At 37.5% G+C, this 21890-nt stretch overlaps 1 protein-coding gene across 4 annotated transcripts in view; it reads right to left on the bottom strand.

Annotated features, from left to right (window-relative positions):
- NR1H4 (nuclear receptor subfamily 1 group H member 4) overlaps positions 1–21890 on the bottom strand; it is an 80588-nt gene continuing 58698 nt past the window's right edge. For 2 of the 4 annotated variants that reach the window (XM_069581057.1, XM_069581055.1), the window contains 7 exons: positions 21009–21149; positions 18705–18838; positions 16592–16690; positions 16173–16272; positions 10813–10959; positions 3002–3115; positions 1–1167 (listed from right to left, as the gene is read on the bottom strand). In XM_069581057.1, the coding sequence (XP_069437158.1) occupies positions 929–1167; positions 3002–3115; positions 10813–10959; positions 16173–16272; positions 16592–16690; positions 18705–18838; positions 21009–21149 (974 nt within the window). In that variant the 3' untranslated portion in view covers positions 1–928. Of the gene's footprint in view, positions 1168–3001; positions 3116–10812; positions 10960–16172; positions 16273–16591; positions 16691–18704; positions 18839–20996; positions 21150–21890 lie in introns of all 4 variants that reach the window. The other 2 variants (XM_069581056.1, XM_069581054.1) reach the window with 1 other exon arrangement.

Genomic DNA, 21890 nt, shown 5'->3' with positions numbered 1-21890 from the left:
TTACTTACAGAAGGTGTTTTATTATATTTACTGAAGGATGGTGGGAGAAGAATGCAACAATATAACAATGAAGGAAGGAAATGAACTAATTCCTGCTTTAGGGGAAGTATACACAGCTGTGCACCCAGCTGAAGGAGTGTTTTCCAAAAGCAAAACAAACAAATAAATGAAAATGAGTAATTACATGCACTAAAGCCAGTAGAGAGCACTTTTATCAGAGAAAAGGGAATGTCTCATCACTGGAGTTATCTGCATACTCTGAATTTGTAAATGCCACCTCAGGACCGTAAGTAGGGAAAGAAATTGCTTGAGGGAATATTTTATGTGCCAATCATTAACTCTTCTGTATGCTATGCTCTGTGAACTTTGAAGAATAAGAAATTATCAAAGGGCTATCACAAATGAATGAATATTCACCAGGACCTCCGGGGATGAGAAAAGCACTATTTATGTTGTAAGAGTTTATCTTTGTGGAAATTACCCCCTCAGACTCAATAGGATGCCATTCATCGTTTAAAGAAATAAGTTTGTATATTTTTCAAATTTTGTTCCCAAAGAAAAGCCTGTTGCCATTATGTTCGGTTTATTGCCCAAATTGAACACAACTCTTTAATAAAATATATGCAATAAGATGAAGAGCAAAGTGAGAGCTTCCCCTATTTCAACAGACTTACAGTAATGATTAATTTAATTTGGCAAATAGGGCATGCCAATTTGAATGAAAAATTCCCTGAAGCTTTGTAAAATACAATACAGAGAGAGTATTTCAACCTAGCCCCATATTTACAATTGCTAGGGTTATATAACTACCACATAAATATAGAGAAAAATTCTGGCATGAAGCCAGGTACAAATGCAATAAAAGAAAGTTATGTATCAGATTTATATCAGGAAAATGAAGAGCTGGATCCTGCCTCTGCAGTGCTCATCACTGCACATCCCAGATTTCACAGAGAAGTGGGGTAAACTTGTGGTCATTCACTCTCCATGACATAAGCATGTCTGCGTGGTGATGGTTGAATGTCCTCAACTCAGTCAGGCGACCCAGAAGACAGGCAAAATGTTGAGGATTCTCAGGCTGATGAATCTTACATAACTTTTGTAGCACATCAAGCAGTGGCTCCTGAAGCTTCTCTACTGCCTCTCTGTCCTTTATGTATTGTCTGTCTGTTTTTCAAGTTCAAAATAAAATGACAAAAAAAGTGGAAAAGTAAAAATTTGGCATAATTACAGCAAGGTTAACTTTTTTGAACTGTAACTTACAAATACTGTATACTTAAAATGGGCAAAGTATTCACATTGATGAATTTTTACACATATGTATATATACTCCTGTAATTAGATCAAGCTATAAAACACAATTAGATCAAGCTATAAAACCTTTACTGCCCCCCAGCTGCTGCTGCTGCTGCTAAGTTGCTTCAGTGTGACCCCATAGATGGCAGCCCACCAGGCTCCCCCGTCCCTGGGATTCTCCAGGCAAGAACACTGGAGTGGGTTGCCATTTCCTTCTCCAACTGCTCCCAGAGGCCTGACTAATTCTTCCAATCAATGTGTTCAGGAAAGACTGCACACTACCCTTTGGTTTTAAACTGTATACTCTGTTACCTGTGCTTAGTCATTTTAACTCTGCACTTTGTAATAGAATGTTGCCTTGAGCCTGAAATATACAGAATAACCCATTCCCAAGGCTCCCACCTTTAAAGGTAAGACACTTTTCCATTCATTTAGAGATAAAATGTTGCAGAACAGAGAATAACATTTGTCTTGTTGGAGGGTTATAGGAACATTATAACCAGACCTACCTGAACAATTGCAAGAACAAAGGATTCTAGCACCAAGAAGTTTGCAGCAACCAACCACACCCCCTCCAATTTTATTATAAAAGAAGCCTGAATTCTAACTTGGGTGAGATGGTTCTTTGAAACATTAGTCCACCATCCTAGTCTGCTGGCTTTCCAGAGAAAGTTGCTGTTCCTTATCCTAACAACTCATCTCTTGATTTTTTGGACCACCATGTGGGGAGCAGTACGAGCTTGGGCTTGGTGACAAATGCACCCAGAAGGTAACCCCAAGAACAGACGTAAGTGTCATCTGTGGTGAGTATATTCTGAGGAGTGGAATTTCTGGGTCATTCTTTCTAAAATTATCATTTCTCATGGTAAAACAAAGTAACAACTATCAATAGCACCTGCCACAGTGTCATATATTAAAATGGTTTAAGGCTAATACTGTAATTAAGCTTTACAAATCAGGAACATGACATTACTTATTCGCAAATGGTTAATCAAAAAATATAGACAAATTTTATGTACAGAGATTCATTTCAACATTGTTTAAAACAAGAGTAATGACAAATCTGGAAACATCTTGAATATCCAAACGTGGTAACAACTGAGTAAATGATTACACATCATACAACATGATGTACATATTGCAACAAAATTCTACCAGTATGATTTTTAATAACATGGAAAAAGTATAAAGACAGTATATTCTTTATTACTTTAAAAAAGTAATAGTTTCATTTATGTCCTGCTCAAATTGCAACCCTTTAGATGAGCCTTCCCTGACTAGTGATTACAACAGCATTTTGCTGCCACTTTCTTTCCTTATATGACACCTTAATTTTTTTGTAGTATTACCACTCTCTGAAAATTCTTTTTGTTTGTTTCTTTATTCATTGTCTTTCTCACTCTGCTAGGATGTGAACTACATCCTGCCTGTTTCTTTGCTGCTGCTATATCCCACAATGTCTGGAAACATGTTTAATGTATAAAGGTGTTCAAAATGCAATTATTAAATGAATGAGCATGATGTTCAGAAAAAGGCTGAGAAGAACTACACTGAAATGTTAACAATGGTTCAATTTGAGTGATGGAATTATAGGCCATTTTACTTTCTCTTTGTTTTTTATCCAAGATTTTCCTTAATATTCCTACTATCCTTGAGAGGAAAACCGAAAAATGGGATAAAAATAAAGATATAACATTGAAATTACCTGGAGAGAGGATAACAATTGCTGTAAGCAGAGCATACTCTTCTTGAGTCATTTTCAATTCAGCAATACTTTTATAAAAGCTAAACATAGGCGTTATATATTCATCAGAGATACCTATGGGGGAAAGTTGAAAAATTGCAGAGGCATAATAAAATTTTTGAATGACTGAAAAGTGTAAAACTACAAACACATTATACACACACAGACAATATTTATATCCATATGTATACATTTAAATAATGACTATATATAAATATCCCAGTTAAAGGTGAGACACTGCAAAAAAGATCAGTTAACAAAATCCTTAAAATATAAACTAATCAATGATTTATCTTTGATCTTGACTGTACCTTTGTTTTAGTCACAACTTTGTGACAATAAATGACAATATTCTTGAATTACCAAAAGAATCTCTGAACTTCACCATGTTCTAGATGGGGCTTGGTTAATCTTTTAAATATCACTATCTATAATCAAGACATAGACAGCATCTTAACCAACAAAAAATTATTGTTCTTTAGTCCGGAAGTATAAACTCTACTTAATACATTGGCTAGAGTTCTTTACAGAGTTCCCATCTCTCTCCGAAGTATCAAACCGTTTATCCACTGCCTACCAGGCAATGGTACTTGGTTTCTCTCTTCAAACTCAGCATGTCCAAAAGCAAAGACACCATGTACAGAACTAAATTCCTCATCTTCCTCCAAATCCACTTCTTTCCTGATGTTCCCATTCTTAGTGACTGGTATCCTCACCCACCCAATTGTCTCCATCTGGTAACCAAGATTCAGCCTCGCTCTAACTCAGTCCGGTGCTGAGTCCCCTGGATTTGACCAGCTAACTCTCACTTGGCACCTGGTTGACCTAGTTTAACTTTTTAATTGTTTTCATCTGGATTACTCCACTTGCCTCCTCACTGGTCTTCCTGTTTTCAGTGTGGTCCCTTTCAATCCATCCCTGAATCACCCTTCTAAAATTCAAACCACACCGTGTCTCCCCAATTCTTTCAAACCTTCAAAATCTCTCCATGGTTTTGGCATAAATGTCTTCCTTTTTACATAAGAAACTCTAGGCCCTGTCCCTGGCCTTTCCCACTGCCAACTACTCACCCACATGATAACAACAGGAGTTAACATTTGAGTACTCACTATGTATTAGGTGCACTTCTTGCGCTGGGGATCATTTAATCTAACACCCCATAAGATGAGCACAGAGAGGTTACATAACTTGACCAGACACATAGCTGGTGAAAAGTGGGACCAGGAGTCAAACCAAAGCTAGTAGGCCTCAGAGTCCTGGCTGTTAGTTGTGGCTAAGGGGTCCCATCTTTCTATCACACAACCTTTACTCCAGCTGTGTTCAGGCACTTGGAGTTCCCTAAACAATTCTTATTGCTCAGTTTTGTACATGTTATTTTCTCTGCTTGCAATACCCTCCTCATCCTTTATAACTTACTCCTCTTCATAATTTAAGATTCCTTTGTGCCATTTCCTCCAGTCATTCAAGAGCAATTAGTCTGGGGCCTGTTCTGTGCTTGGCCCCACTCCAGAAAAGCTTTGATTAGGGAATTGTGCAGAAAGAAAAAAAAGAAAGTTTGTGTTGTGACTTATGGATGAATTAAGATGAGACTGAGTTTCCCAGAACTGGTTCACAATAGACAACTCTATTTCATCCCAAACTAGACCTAAAGCCTTAGAGCTTAGGTCAAAACATACCAAGTAAAATTGGACTCCAAATGCTAAAAAGAGTATAATTATCATCTAATAGTACATTTCACAGGCTCAGAAAGTCTGAATCCTCATTTTTAGATGAATCTGAAGAATCTTCTCAAATAGAATCCCTGGCCTTTCTCTTTTTTAGTCAAAATAGCACTTTTCTCCCCTTCAATGCTTAATCGACCCCAGTGGGCTCTCTTAACAATAGTGTCTTTGTTGAACAACTTGGGGGTGACATCGTGTGGAAGACTGCCCTCTATCCAGCTATTACAGATTGAAGTGAATGCCCATGATCAAGCTAGATACAACTTAAAATTCAGACGGCTGGAGTATGTAGGCTGGGACTACTAGTCCTGGTTGCCAACAGACATAGTAGTTAAAGAGGTAGTAAGTCTGAGTCTAAAAGCTGACCTATGACTTGATCTTGGGCACATTACTTAAACTCTTTAAGCCTCAGTTTCCTCATCTGTGAAATGTGAATTGTAACAATAGTATTATATGAAATAAAATATGTAGAGTTCTTAGCACCATGCCTAGCCTTTAGTCACTCTACTTGAAGGTAATTGTTAGGTACTTAGTATAGTGAAAGTGAAAATGTTAGTCGTTCAGTAGTGTCTGACTCTTTGCAACCCCACGGACTGTAGCCCTCCAGGCTCCTCTGTCCGTGGAATTCTCCAGGCAAGAACACTGGCGTGGGTTGCCATTACTTCCTTCAGGGGATCTTCCTGACCTAGGGATAGAACCCAGATCTTCTGCATTGCAGGCAAATTCTTTACCATCTGAGCCACCAGCTCAGATGCAGCATCCTGCCTGGCTCATGGTAAACTCTCAGTAAATGTTAAACCCTCATAAATGTTACAGCAAATAATCATAATAAGAACTATTATTGTCATTATTCAGGAAATTGGGTCAATACATTCATTCCATCTTAATCTTTGATTAAGTTCATGTACTTTTGTATTTACAAAGCTGTATTTTTGCTTTTTGTTTTGTTTTTGCATTCTGCAGTTTGCTAGAGATGAATACAAACTGGCTGATCAGTGATTTGCCTCAGTATTTTTCTAGGTATTAAAGCTAAGCTAAGATCTGTATTCGTTAATAAGGCCGCTCTTTTTCACTTTTGAGAAATGGCAGTCTTCTATATTTGAGTACTATACTCTTCAGTTGCAGTTACCTAAAATAACTCACGACTGTCATTATTTTAAATAATACATAAAGGTTTGGAGATAAGGTTGGTGGTGGTTTAGTCGCTAAGTCTTGTCCGACTCTTGTAATCCCATGGACTATAGCCTGTCAGGCTCCTCGGTCCATGGGATGCTCCAGGCAAGAATACTGGAGTGGATTGCCATTTCCTTCTCCAGGGGATCTTCCCAACCCAAGGACTGAACCCCCATCTCCTGCATTGCAGGCAGATTCTTTATGAACTGAGCTACCAGGGAAGCAGGAAACTGATTTGAAAATATTTATGAAATCATCTTTGACTACCTCATTTCTTATTTTGTTTTCCTAAATCCCTTTCACCTTCCAAAGATGATGCCATTAGCTATCTAATTGCAACTGGTAATTTGGGGGGAAAAAACAGGTTAAAATGTTTATTAAAAATGTTCATCTTGTAAATGTTCATTGTAAAGACCAACAGTGAACATAGAGAAAATGTAGAAAATAAATAATAGAAGAGTTTAAAAAATTATTTTCCTACAGGATAAATATAAAGTTGCTTTTGGAATTAGAGTGGATAATCAGAATTAATCATGCCAGCATAAACAAAGAGATGCTTTAAGTATTTTTGAGCCAGCAATTTCTAACATGAGCAATGTAACAACAGCATCATCCTGAAGGGGCAGTCTTTTCTTGTTTTCCTGCTTCCTCCTCCAGAAACTTGTTCTAAGTCCAATTAGTTGATTTTTGGTCACAAGAGGGGGCTGTTTACTAATTTAATCACAAAGCCTACCATGAAAATGTTAGTTGGAAAAAAAAATCAGATTCTGCTTCTCTGTTTTTTTGTTTTCCTTAAAAAAGTCTGTGATTGATAAATTATTTTTCCAATGATAAATATTCTCTGAGAGAATAACCATGTGATAGAATTAACACTATGCTGTTTAAAGTTACTTTAAATGTAAATGTCTTTATTTCCTAACGAACTTCCTAGTTTTAATTGGGAGCAAAAATAAAACAGAGGTATGTTTGTGTGTATCAAACACAAATGCACATATACAAGGCATCTTCATTTGGCTAGGACACCCTACTCATATTTCAAGGCCAAGTTCAAATTTTGCTTTTTTTGTGGAGCTTTTCCTGTCATTTTGAAGCAAAATTTGTTGTGTCCTCCTCTATGTTCAATTCTATTGCACCTCTCACAATTCAAATCTCTCCCTTCCATTAGAGTGTGAAATACCATCTACATTTTATAAAAACAGGAGTCAACTGCTCTATCCCCAGTGCTTGGCACACTGCCTGACCAATAAAGATGTTTCTTATTCATATCTGTGTCCTTAGAAACTAGCATCCTACTGGAGACATAGTAGGAGATTAATAAATGCTTATTAAATTATGCAATATTATGTTTTGTTTGTTCCTAGCAATGAAGGTTACATAGCTGTGAGATGTACTAGGAGAAAGGATGCCATTCAGACAATGGAAATATTCCTGTGGTGCCAAGAGATTGGACCTTGGCCTCTTTCAATTGCTAACCTCCACTCAGTGAGTCATTTTTGCCATACTGTTGCCTTGATTAAAATATTTAAGATATTTAATACTTTCCAATAGTCTGAGTGGCTAAAATTTATCTTAGGATAATGGTGCTTAGGAGTTGCCAGGGTTTGGACTGTCAAATTTCGGATTCATCTCAACCGAATTCACCAATTTTTGTGCACCTTGTCTGTGCCAGGCACTGTGTTAGAGCTGGGAACAGTCCTCAAGCAGTGCACAGATTGATGGAGGAGACAAACGCATAAATAAATATATAATGTCCCAAACTGGACAAGTAAAACAGGCTTGGGGAATACTGCTGAGGGGCAATGGAAATATTGACACTTGTGTTACTTTAATACTATCTCTTACTTTGAAGGGGTTTCTTCCTATAATTTGACCCCCAAATTTGTCCCATGCCAAAATTATCATGTGACCACTTTGAAAAGCAACATGAGAAGTTGTAAGATTTCTAAAGTTTAAGAATTAAAACTTTCTTATAAATATTCTGTCACTTGTCTCTGTACATTTCCAACCTTTTTCTTTCAAAGACAGTCTATGAACTGACAGTTTAAGTCTGCTTCATTAGAGAATTTAGCTTTTATAACGCTTTTCATTTTGTGTAAGTTGCCAAAGTTGAAGCAGCAAAATCATATATATTTAAAAAGTAGAAAAAATATACTATATACGGTATGCTTTACTATGCTAAAACAACTTTATCACTCTAATAAGCATCTCTCTTTCCTCTGACCTCACTGTCTCCATTCTATTATTTGCTTAAATGTAATTTCAGATTGATAGCTGCTGCTTGTGCCTTCTCACTCAATCAAAGGGGAAGAACCATGTCTTAGTGGGTCTTTATATTCCCTACCAGCTAGTAGCTGGGGAAATATTAGATCTTAGCAAGTGACAGGTACAATGTATAGAATAGTGCTGGGCTTTGAGTAGAACACCTGTGTTCATCTCCTGATAGTCTGCTGATTAGCTGTATGACCTTGGGCAGGTCACTCAGCCCATGTAAGCCTTTCCCCAATTATAGTATAGGAACATAGCCCTCACCTTTAGAGGCCATTGGAAATACTAAGAAGATGATGCTTGTAAAAGCAAACCATTGCACAATCACAAGGTATATTGTCATCTTGATAAACACTTGCTGAATTGAATATTTTACTTATGTCTGTTGTGGGTAATCAAAAAAGGCCAAAAAACACTATAGTTTTCAGAGGTTATTTCAATTTGAAGTGAACATAACAGAACAAGTTGTTAAGTCTGTGAGAAGTTATTGGTGATTACCTTAATGTAAAAATGTAAACTAATTAGTATCAGCAAGCCCTTTTCAGTTCTATCATATTTTATGGTATCATATGATTAGTCCTATTTTTATTAAAAATTCCAGGTTATAAATGAATTTTACATAATACCACATTAGGAATAAAAACCTGATGCACTAGAATTATGCAAAAAACTCAGCCACAGGTTGTGTCAGAAATATATTCTGAAGCCTCAATTAACATAAATAAACACTGTAATCCTCACTAGGTAAATGTATCTTGGGAGACAGCATCTTAGTGGATGTAATGGGATTTAATAATAGCAAACAAAAGAGTATGAATTTGAAGAACAGGAAAAGAAATTTCACATTATATTCTTTAAAGAGCTCTGTAGGCTTAAACAGGGTAACTTTGAAATGTTATGCTATTCTGGAATTAAACAAACAATAGAAATAAGAATGTATTATATTTGCATAAAAATAAAGTTATTCTGAAAGGTCATCTTGCAAGATCAGGTTTTTATATGGTGTGGGGAAAAGGCAATGTTCTGAAAATCCACTGGGGGATGCAAATTCATAAATATTAATAAATGGAAGCATCACTGTAGATTAAAAATATGAAGCAGCACATGAATTTGGATGGTTTTCATTGTCACAATATGTGGCTGATGTTTGGGTAAAGTATCTTATGAGCCAGAGGCATACATGTTTCTTTATACAGACTGTTCTAGAAAACTTCATTCTTGAACTTTTCTGAAATTTGCAGTATTACAAGTTCTGTAACTTATGTTATCAAGTAAGGTTTTTTCTTTTTGATCACTACGTATTTTTAGTCTATAAGACCCTCATGTTTTCTCACCTGGTTATTGCATTGGTCTCTTTATAGAGACCTGCTACTTGTCTTAATTCCCCCAAATCTTCTTTCACAATAAAGATCGTTCCGTAGTACTTTTATGGTCATATCGTATCTGTTCAGAATATTACCAAGTATCCCAATTACATAAGGACTAAAGCTACTTTTGTGGCATTCAACATCCTTAATAATCTAGCATTCACTGCATTTTCAGCTCCACAAATATTGTCTTGCAGCAATATCAAGGTATTTGTCAGTCCTATACATGGATGCTCTCTCATTTCTCCACATCTTTGTACCTGCAATTTCTATATTATTATATTGTAAAGGCTCTATCTCTTGGAATGCCTTTTTCAGACTTTTGTGGCTTGACAAGTTCATAACCATTCTCCATGATTCAACTGTAATTTTACATGCCTTTTCTGACTCAGCAGGAAGATTTGGCAGAAGGGAGGCACATCTTTAGGCTTCAACTTCATTTTACATACATATTCCTTACATTCCTTTGGAATCACTTGCTTATACACCTTACTTCTGCACTAGTCTGTGAGTTCCCCGAAGACAAAGACCATACATTCTCATTTCCATACCTCCCCATCACAGTATTCCTCCACAGTAAGTTAAACTGTGTTATTCATTCATTAATTCATCTGAGAGGCAGTGAAGTATAGTGGTTAGGACATGTGGCTTCTGAAGTCAGGCTTCCTGTCTATCTCTAAAAAAGTTATTTAACCACTCTCTTAGTTTTTTTCATCTATAAAATGGGAAGAATAATAGTACTTAAAGGATTTTTGTGAGGATTTGAGGAACCAATATATATTTAGAACAGTGCCTGAAACCCAATAAATGATGTATAAATGTTGCTATTGGTATTATTTCTTATTTGGCTTTGAACTGAGATAGATTAATAGCTTGATACACAGTCATTCATAGCTGAAGTTTCTGAATAAATGGATCTTTTTTTAGACTGAATAATCCCCACTCCTTTATGTTATTTTAAAAATCATAGTAATTTTCCAATATTTAAAAAAATTTTGCCTTTGGTCCTTCATCTTCATGCAGTGAAAAGAGTATTTTTGGTATTTTGCTATTACAACAAGAATTTTTGAACCAAATCACAAAATTTGCATCTATTTAAATTGCATCTTTTCTTTTTTGGGTCATTTTCCATGCTAGTCACAATGGGCATAAATTACATAAGACAGGCAAGAGGCCTGCCTTCATGGCATATTCAAATTCTTACTTGCAGGAACAAACACTTTTTACCGTTAACCAAATTACTTACCACTCTTTCGAATTCTTTCTTCCAGTAGGTCAGTATGTCCGGCTGGAAGTTTCTTACTGAAAATCTCAGCTGAACGGAGAAACATAGCTTCAACTGCAGACCCTTTCAGCAAAGCAATCTGATCTTCATGGTCCAATGTCTGAAATCCTGAATGAAGATGATAATCAAATCAGTATCAAAAATTGAATGTTCTATAACAATATTTCCGGAGAAGGCAATGGCACCCCACTCCAGCACTCTTGCCTGGAAAATCCCATGGACGGAGGAGCCTGGTAGGCTGCAGTCCATGGGGTTGCTAAGAGTCGGGCACGACTGAGCGACTTCACTTTCGCTTTTCACTTTCATGCATTGGAGAAGGAAATGGCAACCCACTCCAGTGTTCTTGCCTGGAGAATCCCAGGGACGGGGGAGCCTAGTAGGCTGCTGTCTGTGGGGTCGCACAGAGTCGGACACAACTGAAGCGACTCAGCAGCAGCAGCAGCAGCATAACAATATTTCACCATCCCCACTGACAGAAGATTTCCATAAAGTGACTTTGTAATTGTTTAAGACTGAGTAGCCAAATTGAGTTAATAAATATCTGTTATATTCCCCAAATAGAAGCTGACTTTTATATTCATTGAGCAGGATTTGTTCAATGAGTTGGGCAAAAAAGGATATCAGGTCTACACCAAATATATATACTTGCATACTATGGAAGACACAGGCTGATTCAGATGAAATACTGGAGACAAATGTACTGTTTCTGAACCATTATTTTAGTCACGTCAGAAAGGGTCAGAGAGGCTTGACTCTGTAGAATGGAAGTGTCCACAAGCCAGAAAACATTTTACATGTACTCAGAGGTTTAAATGAATATTTGACCAACTCATGAGTCTTTAATCTATGTGAAGAAGCAGCATTCTACCCTCCTTGCCAAAAACACAATCAGGGTCACATTGAGGTGTCTGTTCTGAGCTCAGCACTGCCCATGCAGGGTAGGGAAAATAAGAGAAATATGGGAAAGAACTGATGACCTGAAGAAATACAATGCTGCCCGGAAAATCCAAAGTCCTTATGCGGGCTTATAGGCTGCAGTCCCCACTTTGACCTCACTTTCTCCTTCATCACCTCCTCTTCAGTCATTGAGCTCCAGCCACACTGACTCCTGCTTCTGCTGTGAGCCCACCAGTCTAATTTTGCTTCAGGGCATTTGCTCTTCTCCAGCTATTCCCATGCCTCACTCCCTTACTGTAGGCAGGTCTCTGCTTCAAGGTGACCCTACCTAAAATAGTACTTCCCAGCACTCACTAGTCCCTACCTTCTTTATTTTCATTCATAGAACTTAACACTGTCTGACATGATACTATAGGATTACTGGCTTATTTGTTAATTGTCTGCCACTCTCCTAGAGTATAAACTTTGAAGACAGAAACTTTGCCTGTTTCATTCGTTTTTGTTCCAAGTGCCTGGCATATAACCTGTATCCAAGAATTATTTGCTAAATAATTTTATAATGACTGAATGAATGGAAAACAAACACAAACTCGTGTGCATATATGTATTAATACTCAGACACACATGGACACATGCACACAGACAGAAATAAACTAATGCCATCAGAGTCTAAATGCTCTGGAAAAGCATTAAAGAGCAACAGAATTCACAGAAGAGAGTAATGCCAAGAATTAAAAGTCACTCCATTGATGGCAGGCATTCAAAAATACTTGCTTAATGAATAAATGAATGAATTGAAGAACTGAAAACATAGCAAGAGTCCATTAATGGTGATTACCTAAATAAATTATGGTAAATCAGTATAAAATATGACAGTATGGAGGACAGTATAAAATAACGTCTCTGAAATCAGGTTGCCTGGAATAAAATTCTGTCTCTGACAGTTGCTATCTTTGCGGTATTAGGAAACATAATCTTAGTGCCTCGCTTTCCTCATCTCCAAAATGGGGATTATAAAAGTACTTGCTCCTTAGGATTGGCAGAAGTATTAATGAAGCAATTGCATGAAATGCTTAGTACAGTTTTTGACATACAGTAAGTACTTAAATAATGTTAACTATTATTATTACAATAGAATACTATGCAGTTCTTAAAAGCATGAGACTGATTTACACATATGGACATGTGAAAATCATAGATGCTTAAAAATATATATATATTTTATGATCTCATAAATGTTAAAAAACCTATGTATGTGTATGTTTGTAGAGATAAAAATATGTGAAAGAAATCAAACCAGACTTCTATTAATCATGGCCTAGAATAAAGATGATACAGGTGGGTGAAGAGGGGACTTTCTAACCCTAACTTTCTGCTCCATATATTTCTGCATTGTTTGAGTCAGGTGATTGAATTACTTACAATGGACACCAATTTATTCAGAGTTTTTCCATCTAAAACTTTAAAAATGAAGTGAAAGATTCCTTCTTTGCCTGCCTGCTGAGCCTGCCTTCTGAGATAGCCCAGATCTATGAGGTATGATTTTAAGGAGGTTTGGAAAGGTAGGAATTTTTTTTTTTATCAAAGTCCATTAATCTTTTAAATTTATCCCCCCAGTGATAAGCAAACATTTAAATCCTTTTCCATAATTTGTATTTTTCCCAAGTATAAAATCAGATTGTGAGAGTAAAGCGTAAGCTTTTTCAAATTATATTCCCTGTCTACCTCCTACCCAAGATTCTGAACCACACTTTTAGAAGCTATGCCCCTTTGTTTTTCTTCCTAAAATATAACCCAGAAACTTAAAATCAGTCCTGAAGTCTCATTTCGATCTCAGTGTCACAAATGCCTGATCAAGGCAAGTCTCAGAACATCTTCTGTAAGTAGCAGCTCTACTATAACCATCTCTTTTCCTATTGGTAATGAATAACCTTCCCCTGTTCTAAGAATTTGAGTCTTTTCTGTCGCTTAAAAAAAAAAAAAAAAAGTCACTACCTTAAAGACTCTAAGAGCTCCTCTGAGGGCGGGAGCCTTGCTGAGTCTCCAGCACCCTGGATAGTGCCTGGCACAGGTTATGTTCAAAGTGCTGAAAGACTCTTGCTGCGTCTTTCACAAAACACCCTTTCATACTGGTATTATATCACTATTATTATTATACATAATAATGTCATTGCTAAAGTTATTGTTAATCAATATTCTTAGTTTCTCAAGATTTTCTTGCCTTTAATTTCCTGCTGTACTTAAATTTTTTTCCTTCTACTTTACTCATAAAACATGCATTAATTATTTACACATGCATTAATTGTTTCTCTCCCTCAGGAACTATGTTAGGCACTGGAAATGAAGAGGTGTAAAAGATTCTTGCCACTGCTTTCAGATAAGCTACCTTCCTGTAAATAAGATTCTTTCTTTTCTTCAGTTATTCCTTGGTTCAATACCAACTGGCCATTTGAACTGAAAAGCCTCTTCCCATAAGCGACCAAGAACGTCACATTCTCCCTGTCCCAGTTCTACCCCCCACCCAGTTTCCACTCTTGTACAATCTTGGTTTTGATCAAGATTGCTCTAGCTAAGTTAGCATGCAACAAATTAAGTTTCTCTTTCATTGTTAATAAAGGAATGAGATATATTAATGTTTCAATAACAAGAACTTTCTCCCCACGTTTTATGACTTTTGCATAAGCTTATATCTATCTATGACACATTTAATAAAATAATAGCATAATGCTAGCAAAAGAAAGCAAATTAAATGTCTAATTAAAATCCTACATCAGAAGTCACCTTCTATAACAACATTACAGTGTTGTGCTACTATACAAGGTATATATGAGACCATGGGTTTCTACGAGACCATGGGTTTCTAATGTACTAACATATTTTAAAAACACTGGAACAACCTAAACCTATTGACTTAGCATTGATAATGCGGCTGGAAAATGGGGGGTGGGGAGGGGCGTGACTTCGGGAGATAAGAATCTTGAATCCCAGTTTACGCACTGGCACCATCTAAATGGGGCTTCTAAGGTGGCCCAGTGATAAAAAAATCTGCCTGCCAATGCAGGAGACTCAGGAGACGCAGGTTAAATCCCTGGGTTGGGAAGATCAGCTGGAGAAGGGAGTGGCAATCCACTTCTTGCCTGGAAAATCCCATGGACTGTGGAGCCTGCTGGGCTACAATCCATGGGGTCACAAAGAGTCAGACATGATTGAGCATGCACACACAATCTAAATGATTGTGGATAAGTCCCTCTCCCTCATCCCCCACATACAACTGTTCATCAAGCCCTATCAATTTTTGAGTCTCTCTTCATTTCCTCTTCTCTTTCTCTGCTATTGCTTTATTACAAGCCCTTTACCTAGATTGGTGTAGTAGACATACTAACTGATTCTGACTACCTGCAATGCTTCCCTTTTCAAATCCATCTTATACACACCCAAGAAAGTCATATCTCTGTGACATAAATTTCATCATGTTCTACTTCAAAAATAAATAAATAAATAAAGCCACCAAAACTCCTTACCATCCAGGGGATAAGAATTAAATCCTTTAGTTATGTCCTCATCAGGCTGGTACCAATCTGCCTTATGTCAAACCAAGGAGCCCACCATAGATACATTGAATTGTCTCTCCCATCTCTAATAATCCCATTCTTGTTCATGCCTCATTACATTTTCACAAGCAGATCTCTCAACTTGGAATGCCCCTTCTTTCCTATCACCAGGAAAACTCCTTTTTTATTTTATACCCAAATCAAATAAGATTCTTTCTGAAGCCTTCTGGTCTTTCTCAGGTACAATTAGGAACCACTTTCTCTCTGTTCAAACAGTGCTTTGTGTACATTAAAAAAAAATTTTGGCCTTTAGTTACTCTACTTGAAGGTAATTGTTAGGTACTTAGTATAGTGAAAGGGAACGTCTTAGCTGCTCAGTCGTGTCCGACTCTTTGCGACCCCATGGACTGTAGCCCGCCGGCTCCTTTATCCACGGAATTCTCTAGGCAAGAAAACTGGAGTGGGTAGCCATTCCCTTCTCCAGGGAATCTTCCCAACCCAAGGATCAAACCTGGGTCTCCCAAATTACAAGCAGATTCTTTACCATCTGAGACAGCAGTTGAGACACAGAGTCAGACAGGACTGAGCAACTTTCACTTAGTATAGAATAGGTATCAAAAACGCTTATTGGATAAATAAATGGATGAATAACAATTCTGCAAAGTTTCCATTTTTAATCTATCATTTGGTGAATTATTATTAATGATTTGTTGATGAGTGGAACATGATCTGGCTCTAATATTTCGTGTCTGTAGTAGATACATGAATTTAGAGCAGATGTGAGATGACTCCCATTCAATTGATAAACAGACACCTGCCTTTCAACATCACAAGAATACTGTATGGTAGAGAAGTAAGTATGTGCAAAGATACCTGGAAGTTTTTTTGTGAATTCTACAAGAACCTGTACATGACTGGTAGCCATTTCAGTTAAAATGAGAAAATTTTCTTCTGCGCTGAATTCTTCTTTTAACTAAATTTTAAGAAAAAAAAGCAAACAATAAGTAGATCAGAGAAATCAACATAAAGTTATTAGACTACAGAATCATATTTACATAATAAAATTTAAGACCCAACTCATATTTTCAGATCTTTGGAGAACAAATGCTTTTTACCAAGCTAAATATGAGACTTACTCTTTGTTCGATGTAGCAAAACGTTTAAAATATAACTTTAATTCTAAGCCCTAATCATTTTAAAGTAACAAATTCATATATACATTTGACCTCCAAGGTAGTCAAAGCTCCAGAAAATATTCACTTCAAACACATAATTTTCAGTATTGTACATACAATTTTATTTGTTATTTCCTGAGGCATCCTCTGCTTGCTATATGAATCCATAATATAATGAAGAAGATTCTGTTGATCTGGGGTGAGTTCAGTTTTCTCCTACACTGGCAAAAAAATAAAAGGTGTTAGGGAAGGTGGTTATAAGGCATGTTTCTCATATGCACACTCATCTAGAGTAAACCGCTAGCAGAGACTGTTGAAAAAAGCCCTAAATATGGCAGAATCTGTGCATGCACTCTGTTGCAATGTGTACCTGCTTTCTCTGGGCCATTGGACAAGCTCTGTCACATTTCACTAAATTTGTCCATAGTGGCTAATTTTCCTATCTACAAACCATGGATAGCAAAATATTCCTTTCATGTATTTCTTATGAAGAGATAATAACCTGGATATGAAGCCTATCAAGACAATTGACAAAATTACTGAAAATTCAAAGTTTAATCACAACTAAGAACAGCTTCCCACATATAAAATGGAGACTCCACGTAAATGTAGTTATGTGGAACAGGGGTCAACCAACTGTAGCGCATGGACTAAATCCACCTGGTTTTATAAAGGTGTTTCAACAGAACTACACTTGCTTTTCAGTGTATTGTCTATATTGCTTTTGTACTACCATTGCGGAGTTGAATGGTTCTCACAGAGACTGTGTGGCCAAGGCCTAAAATATCTGGTCCTTTATAGAAATGTTATCAACCCCTTAAGTAGTGAGTCATCAATCTGGACAATTCAGACCCCAAACACCTCTTTCCCTCTGATTAGCATCTTTTGTGAGATGAGACTAATTGTGTTAGCTCGTTGCTTCCTTTACTAAAGTGTTATTGACAAAGCATAACAGCAAAGCAATATAGCCGACCCTTGAACAACACAGGGTTTGAACTATGTGGGTCCACTTATGCATGAATTTCTTTTGCTAAACATGTTCTGCTGCACTACAGAATCTGTGGTTGGTTTTTGAATTCACAGACACAGAACTGAGGTTACTGGAGGGCTAGCATGTGAAATGACACGTGGATTTTCAACTGCCTGAGAGTGGGTACCCCTAATCACCCTCATGTTGTTTAAGGGTCATCTGTACTTTTAACATAAAATTATTTTTTCTGAAATGAATACAACAGAACATAGCTGAAAAACTAAACATGGATGACATTTTCAACAGTGGTATAATATTGAGAAAGGTATGACTTGACTGATCATAGATGACTGGCTTTTCAACTAATGGAAAGTCAAAATTTTTCCAAAAGTCCTGGGCACCATCATCATATGTTTGGCCAAGCATCCAAAATGCTGTTCCTCCATTTTGTCTGAAATCCTGAAAGGATTTCTTGGGTAATTTGTGACCTCGGTGGGAATGGCCTTTCTCTATTGATCCACAGATGTGTATACACCCTGTCTTACCCCATGAGGACTAATCCACAAGTCTCTATTGAATCCACATCCTTTCTGGTCTGAGCCTCCCTTCTCAATGACAAGGAAAAAATGTCATCAAAATGTGGTTAAAAAAAATCCTCTTTATATCCCAAGCCATTCCCACTGGAAAACTCGGAGAAGCAGGAGAGGAATGGGGTCAGGAGATGGGAGCTTGCACTTACTCTACTTCATCCACGCTTACATGGGCTTCCCTGTATTTACTTCTGTGTTTAATGTGGCTCAGATGGTCAAGAGTCTGCCTGCAAAGCAGGAGACCCAGGTTTGATCCCTGGGTTGGGAAGATCCCCTGGAGAAGGGAATGGCTTTTGCTATCTTTTGAATTTTTACATGGAAGCATATATTACTCTTTTGATTAAAAAGCAAAGAAGAGGGACTTCCCTGGTGGGCCAGTGGCTAAGACTCCATGCCCCCAACACAGGCATTGAATTGAACCCCCTGGGTTCAATTCCTGGTAAGGGAACTAGATCCCATGTGGTACAACTAAAGATCTTGTTTGCTGCAACTAAGACTTGGCACAGCCAAATAAATACATAAATATTTAAAATAAATAAATAAAAAGCAAAGAAGAAATCCACTTGACGCACACTTGAAATGAAATCGTCTGAAAGCCCCCCGCCCATGTCATGACACCCTGGAAGCTCAGCAGCCGCTGGTTCTGACCAACACTGTGGCCCATCATTACCCTGCATGACTTAGTTGTCGAGGTTACTTGTCGCAGGTCACGTCCTTCACTGTCTTCATGGATGGCCTGATCTGCATGCTGCTTCACATTTTTTCTCAGTCGTTTAGATTTACACTGAATTTCAGTTAACAAGCCTGAAAAAATAAGCAGAGTCTTCACCATCCAAGGAAAGTCCTATTGGATGTGTGTGGTCACAAGGCAGCTGAGCTATAGTCAGCTCTAAAGGTCTCCTTTGCCAGCTGGCACTGAGCTGATTCTAGCCCTGCTGACACTGTAAGAGTTGACCTTGAACAAGAAATATATCTCCTGTGAGTCTCAGTTTCTTCCTTGATAAAATGGAAATGATATTTACCCTATAGAGTTTTTTGTAGATTAAATATGACTAGGTCACTTTTTAAAATGAGTAAACAAAGAATCTGTAATAACAAAGCATTGTACCCATGTAAGGTAGTCAGTAAAAGAAGGTGAATGACACTCACCCTCTTCCTGGCCTAGGGGGAGCCTCAGAAACTAGTGTTTCAAAACATAGTATTAATATTATTTTTCATTGATGTTTACATAATGTACTGTAAGAAGTATATTCAATTTCACATTAAACACAGAAGTAAATACGTTGGGTAAAATGATGTCAACATCCTTTAGGGAAAAATCTTAAAGCTCTGCTAATTTTCAGAATTGTATAAGTTATTGAGAATATAGTTATAGATGAAAATAACTCCAGGAGATTTTGAAAAAAAAAAAATTTTTTTTTTGAATAATCATGGGACTTCCCTGGTGGCTCAAAAGTTAAAGAATCTGCCTATAATGCAGGAGACCCGGGTTTGATTTCAGGGTAGGGAAGATCCCCTGGAGAAGGTGCTAGCTACCCACTCCAATATTCTTGCCTGGAGAATTCCATGGACAGAGAAGCCTGGCAGGCTACAGTCCATGGGGTTGCAGAGTTGGACATGACTGAGCAACTAACACTTTCACACTTTGAATAATCATACAATATCATCATGAATTTTCACTTAAACAGAACAATCTAAAATAGTGGAGAACAATCTCCCATGTTCCCATTTAACTTCCTCATTCTCTCAATGTTAATGAAACAAATCTCCAAGAATTTCTTTGTCCAGGGCATGTATTTTACAGGATCATACAAAAGTTCCTGTATCTGTTGCTGGATGAGTCTGTGTTTTCATAAATAATATTATAGACTCTTGTAGGTAGGCTCATGAAAAATGTCCTCAGGACTTAGCTGGAGCAGGTTCATATTTAAGTGATGAGGAACATGAACCACCTAGGATCGAAGCGAGTGTTTCCACTGTAAGATTGGATTCCAGCCGCAGCCCCTGCCGCAGTCTCTTGTTTCATACATGCTAAGAAGAGATTGTGATCGGCCACTATAAAACTTTCATCTATCCAGAGCTGGATTATTTACACTGCCCTATTTTTTTCCCCTTCCTGCACGCATTATTTCTTTGGGTCCATCCCAGTTGCCTATGGTTGGGGAACAATAGAACTGGAGTCACCTTCCAAAGGTTTTTATTTCATGTGGCATTCCCTCTCTGAATGTTATTATCTCCTTGGTGATGTTTGTTTGTCTATTTGTGTTTTGAGAAGGAAGAGGACGTATCTCAGAATCTGAGGGGTCTGCAGAATTTTCAGAATGAAAAATTAATATGTTACATACTAGCGTGCATTCCAAATTCTGATGAAGATTACGGTTTCTCACAAAGCCAGCAGTTAATACAGTGTTTCTTTATCTGATCGAAAGACCAAATTATATTAAAACTCGGAGTAGTTAATTTCCTGTGTAAACCTATACAAATTGGTTCAAAGCTGCACAAAGAAGGAGTCTTAATAAAACGACTTGGTTTAAAACTCTATCTAGACAATTCAGAGGCAGTTATACCTTATAAAACATTTTTAATTTTCCTCACAGCTGTGAATTTTTATGCTAATTAATAAGTAAGCAGGATATTAAATTATATTTGGAGGAAATTTTAGACTTATTCTTTGTAGCTAATTAAAACGTGCTATTTTGGCTGTATGTTAAAGCCACTTCATTTCACATATAATTCATTGCAAGAATGGACACTAAAATACAGCTGTTTCTTTCAGATGTATGAAGTGCTTCTGCAGCTGACAGTTTGGACAATTTCAGTGGTTCATTATTCTCTTCAAGAACTTAGATGGTTTACTAAGTCCCTTCCTCAATTTTTGACCTACCATTCTAATTATATGAATTACCTGACATCTGCCTCCTTAAGAGATTTTTAGTGGAATTTAATTGTTTGATGCAAATACCTGTATACATACATTCAGCCAACATTCCCATTTCTTTGCATTTCCTTAGTCGACACTCTTGGCACTTCCTTCGCATGTACATGTCCATCACGCAGTTGCCCCCATTTTTACACTTGTACACGGCATTTTTGGTAATGCTTCTTCTGAAGAAACCTGGGGAAGAAACACAGAAAGGAGTAAGAGGCTCCTAACAACACACTCGACTTCTGAGATGGCAGAGCATCTTCTCATGAACCCTGCAGGGTACCCAGGCCGTCCTCAACCATACCTGTGACAAACGTCCTTTCAGTTGCACTGCATGGTCCAGACTGGCTGCTGTTTTAATGATTTATCTCTCAAAAATAAAGACATGCTTGAATGATAGCCTCTCTTGGAAAAACTCTTTGTTTTAAAAGATAGATTACTTTCATTAGCGTATCTTTACAGGGAGACAATTACCTGCTAATGAGCTCTAGGTGCTAGTAGTAAAGAGTTGAATAAGTCATACCTGCCCTCTTACAGTTTATGGGCTGGTTGAGAACAAAGACATGCAAACAACCAAATCAGTGAAATTCCGTGTTCCTGGGCTGTGCTAGGGCAAAGAAGCTGGATGAATGGTCAGTTCTGGACAGAGAGGTCAGAATCAGAAGCTAGAAATGAGCTGTCTTAAAAAACAAGGGACTGTTTACCAGGCAGACAGGGAGCAGTCACATTTAAGGTTTCATTTCAGTACTTAATATACCCCGCTTGGTATAATAATAAACATGCAAACCTTGCTTTAAAAATAAGCATCTCCCTGAAGAGGATGTAGCCATACCCACTGCTGCTTCAGTTCAGTTGTCTGGAGTAGGGCAAGGGATTGCCTGACTCCCTCTCTGCTTCTCCTCTTCTTCCTCCACCCATGGACCTGGATGA

This window comes from Ovis canadensis, chromosome 3, assembly GCF_042477335.2.
Source record: "Ovis canadensis isolate MfBH-ARS-UI-01 breed Bighorn chromosome 3, ARS-UI_OviCan_v2, whole genome shotgun sequence".
NCBI lineage: Eukaryota > Metazoa > Chordata > Mammalia > Artiodactyla > Bovidae > Ovis > Ovis canadensis.
This window is presented reverse-complemented; position numbering and strand designations above follow the sequence as displayed.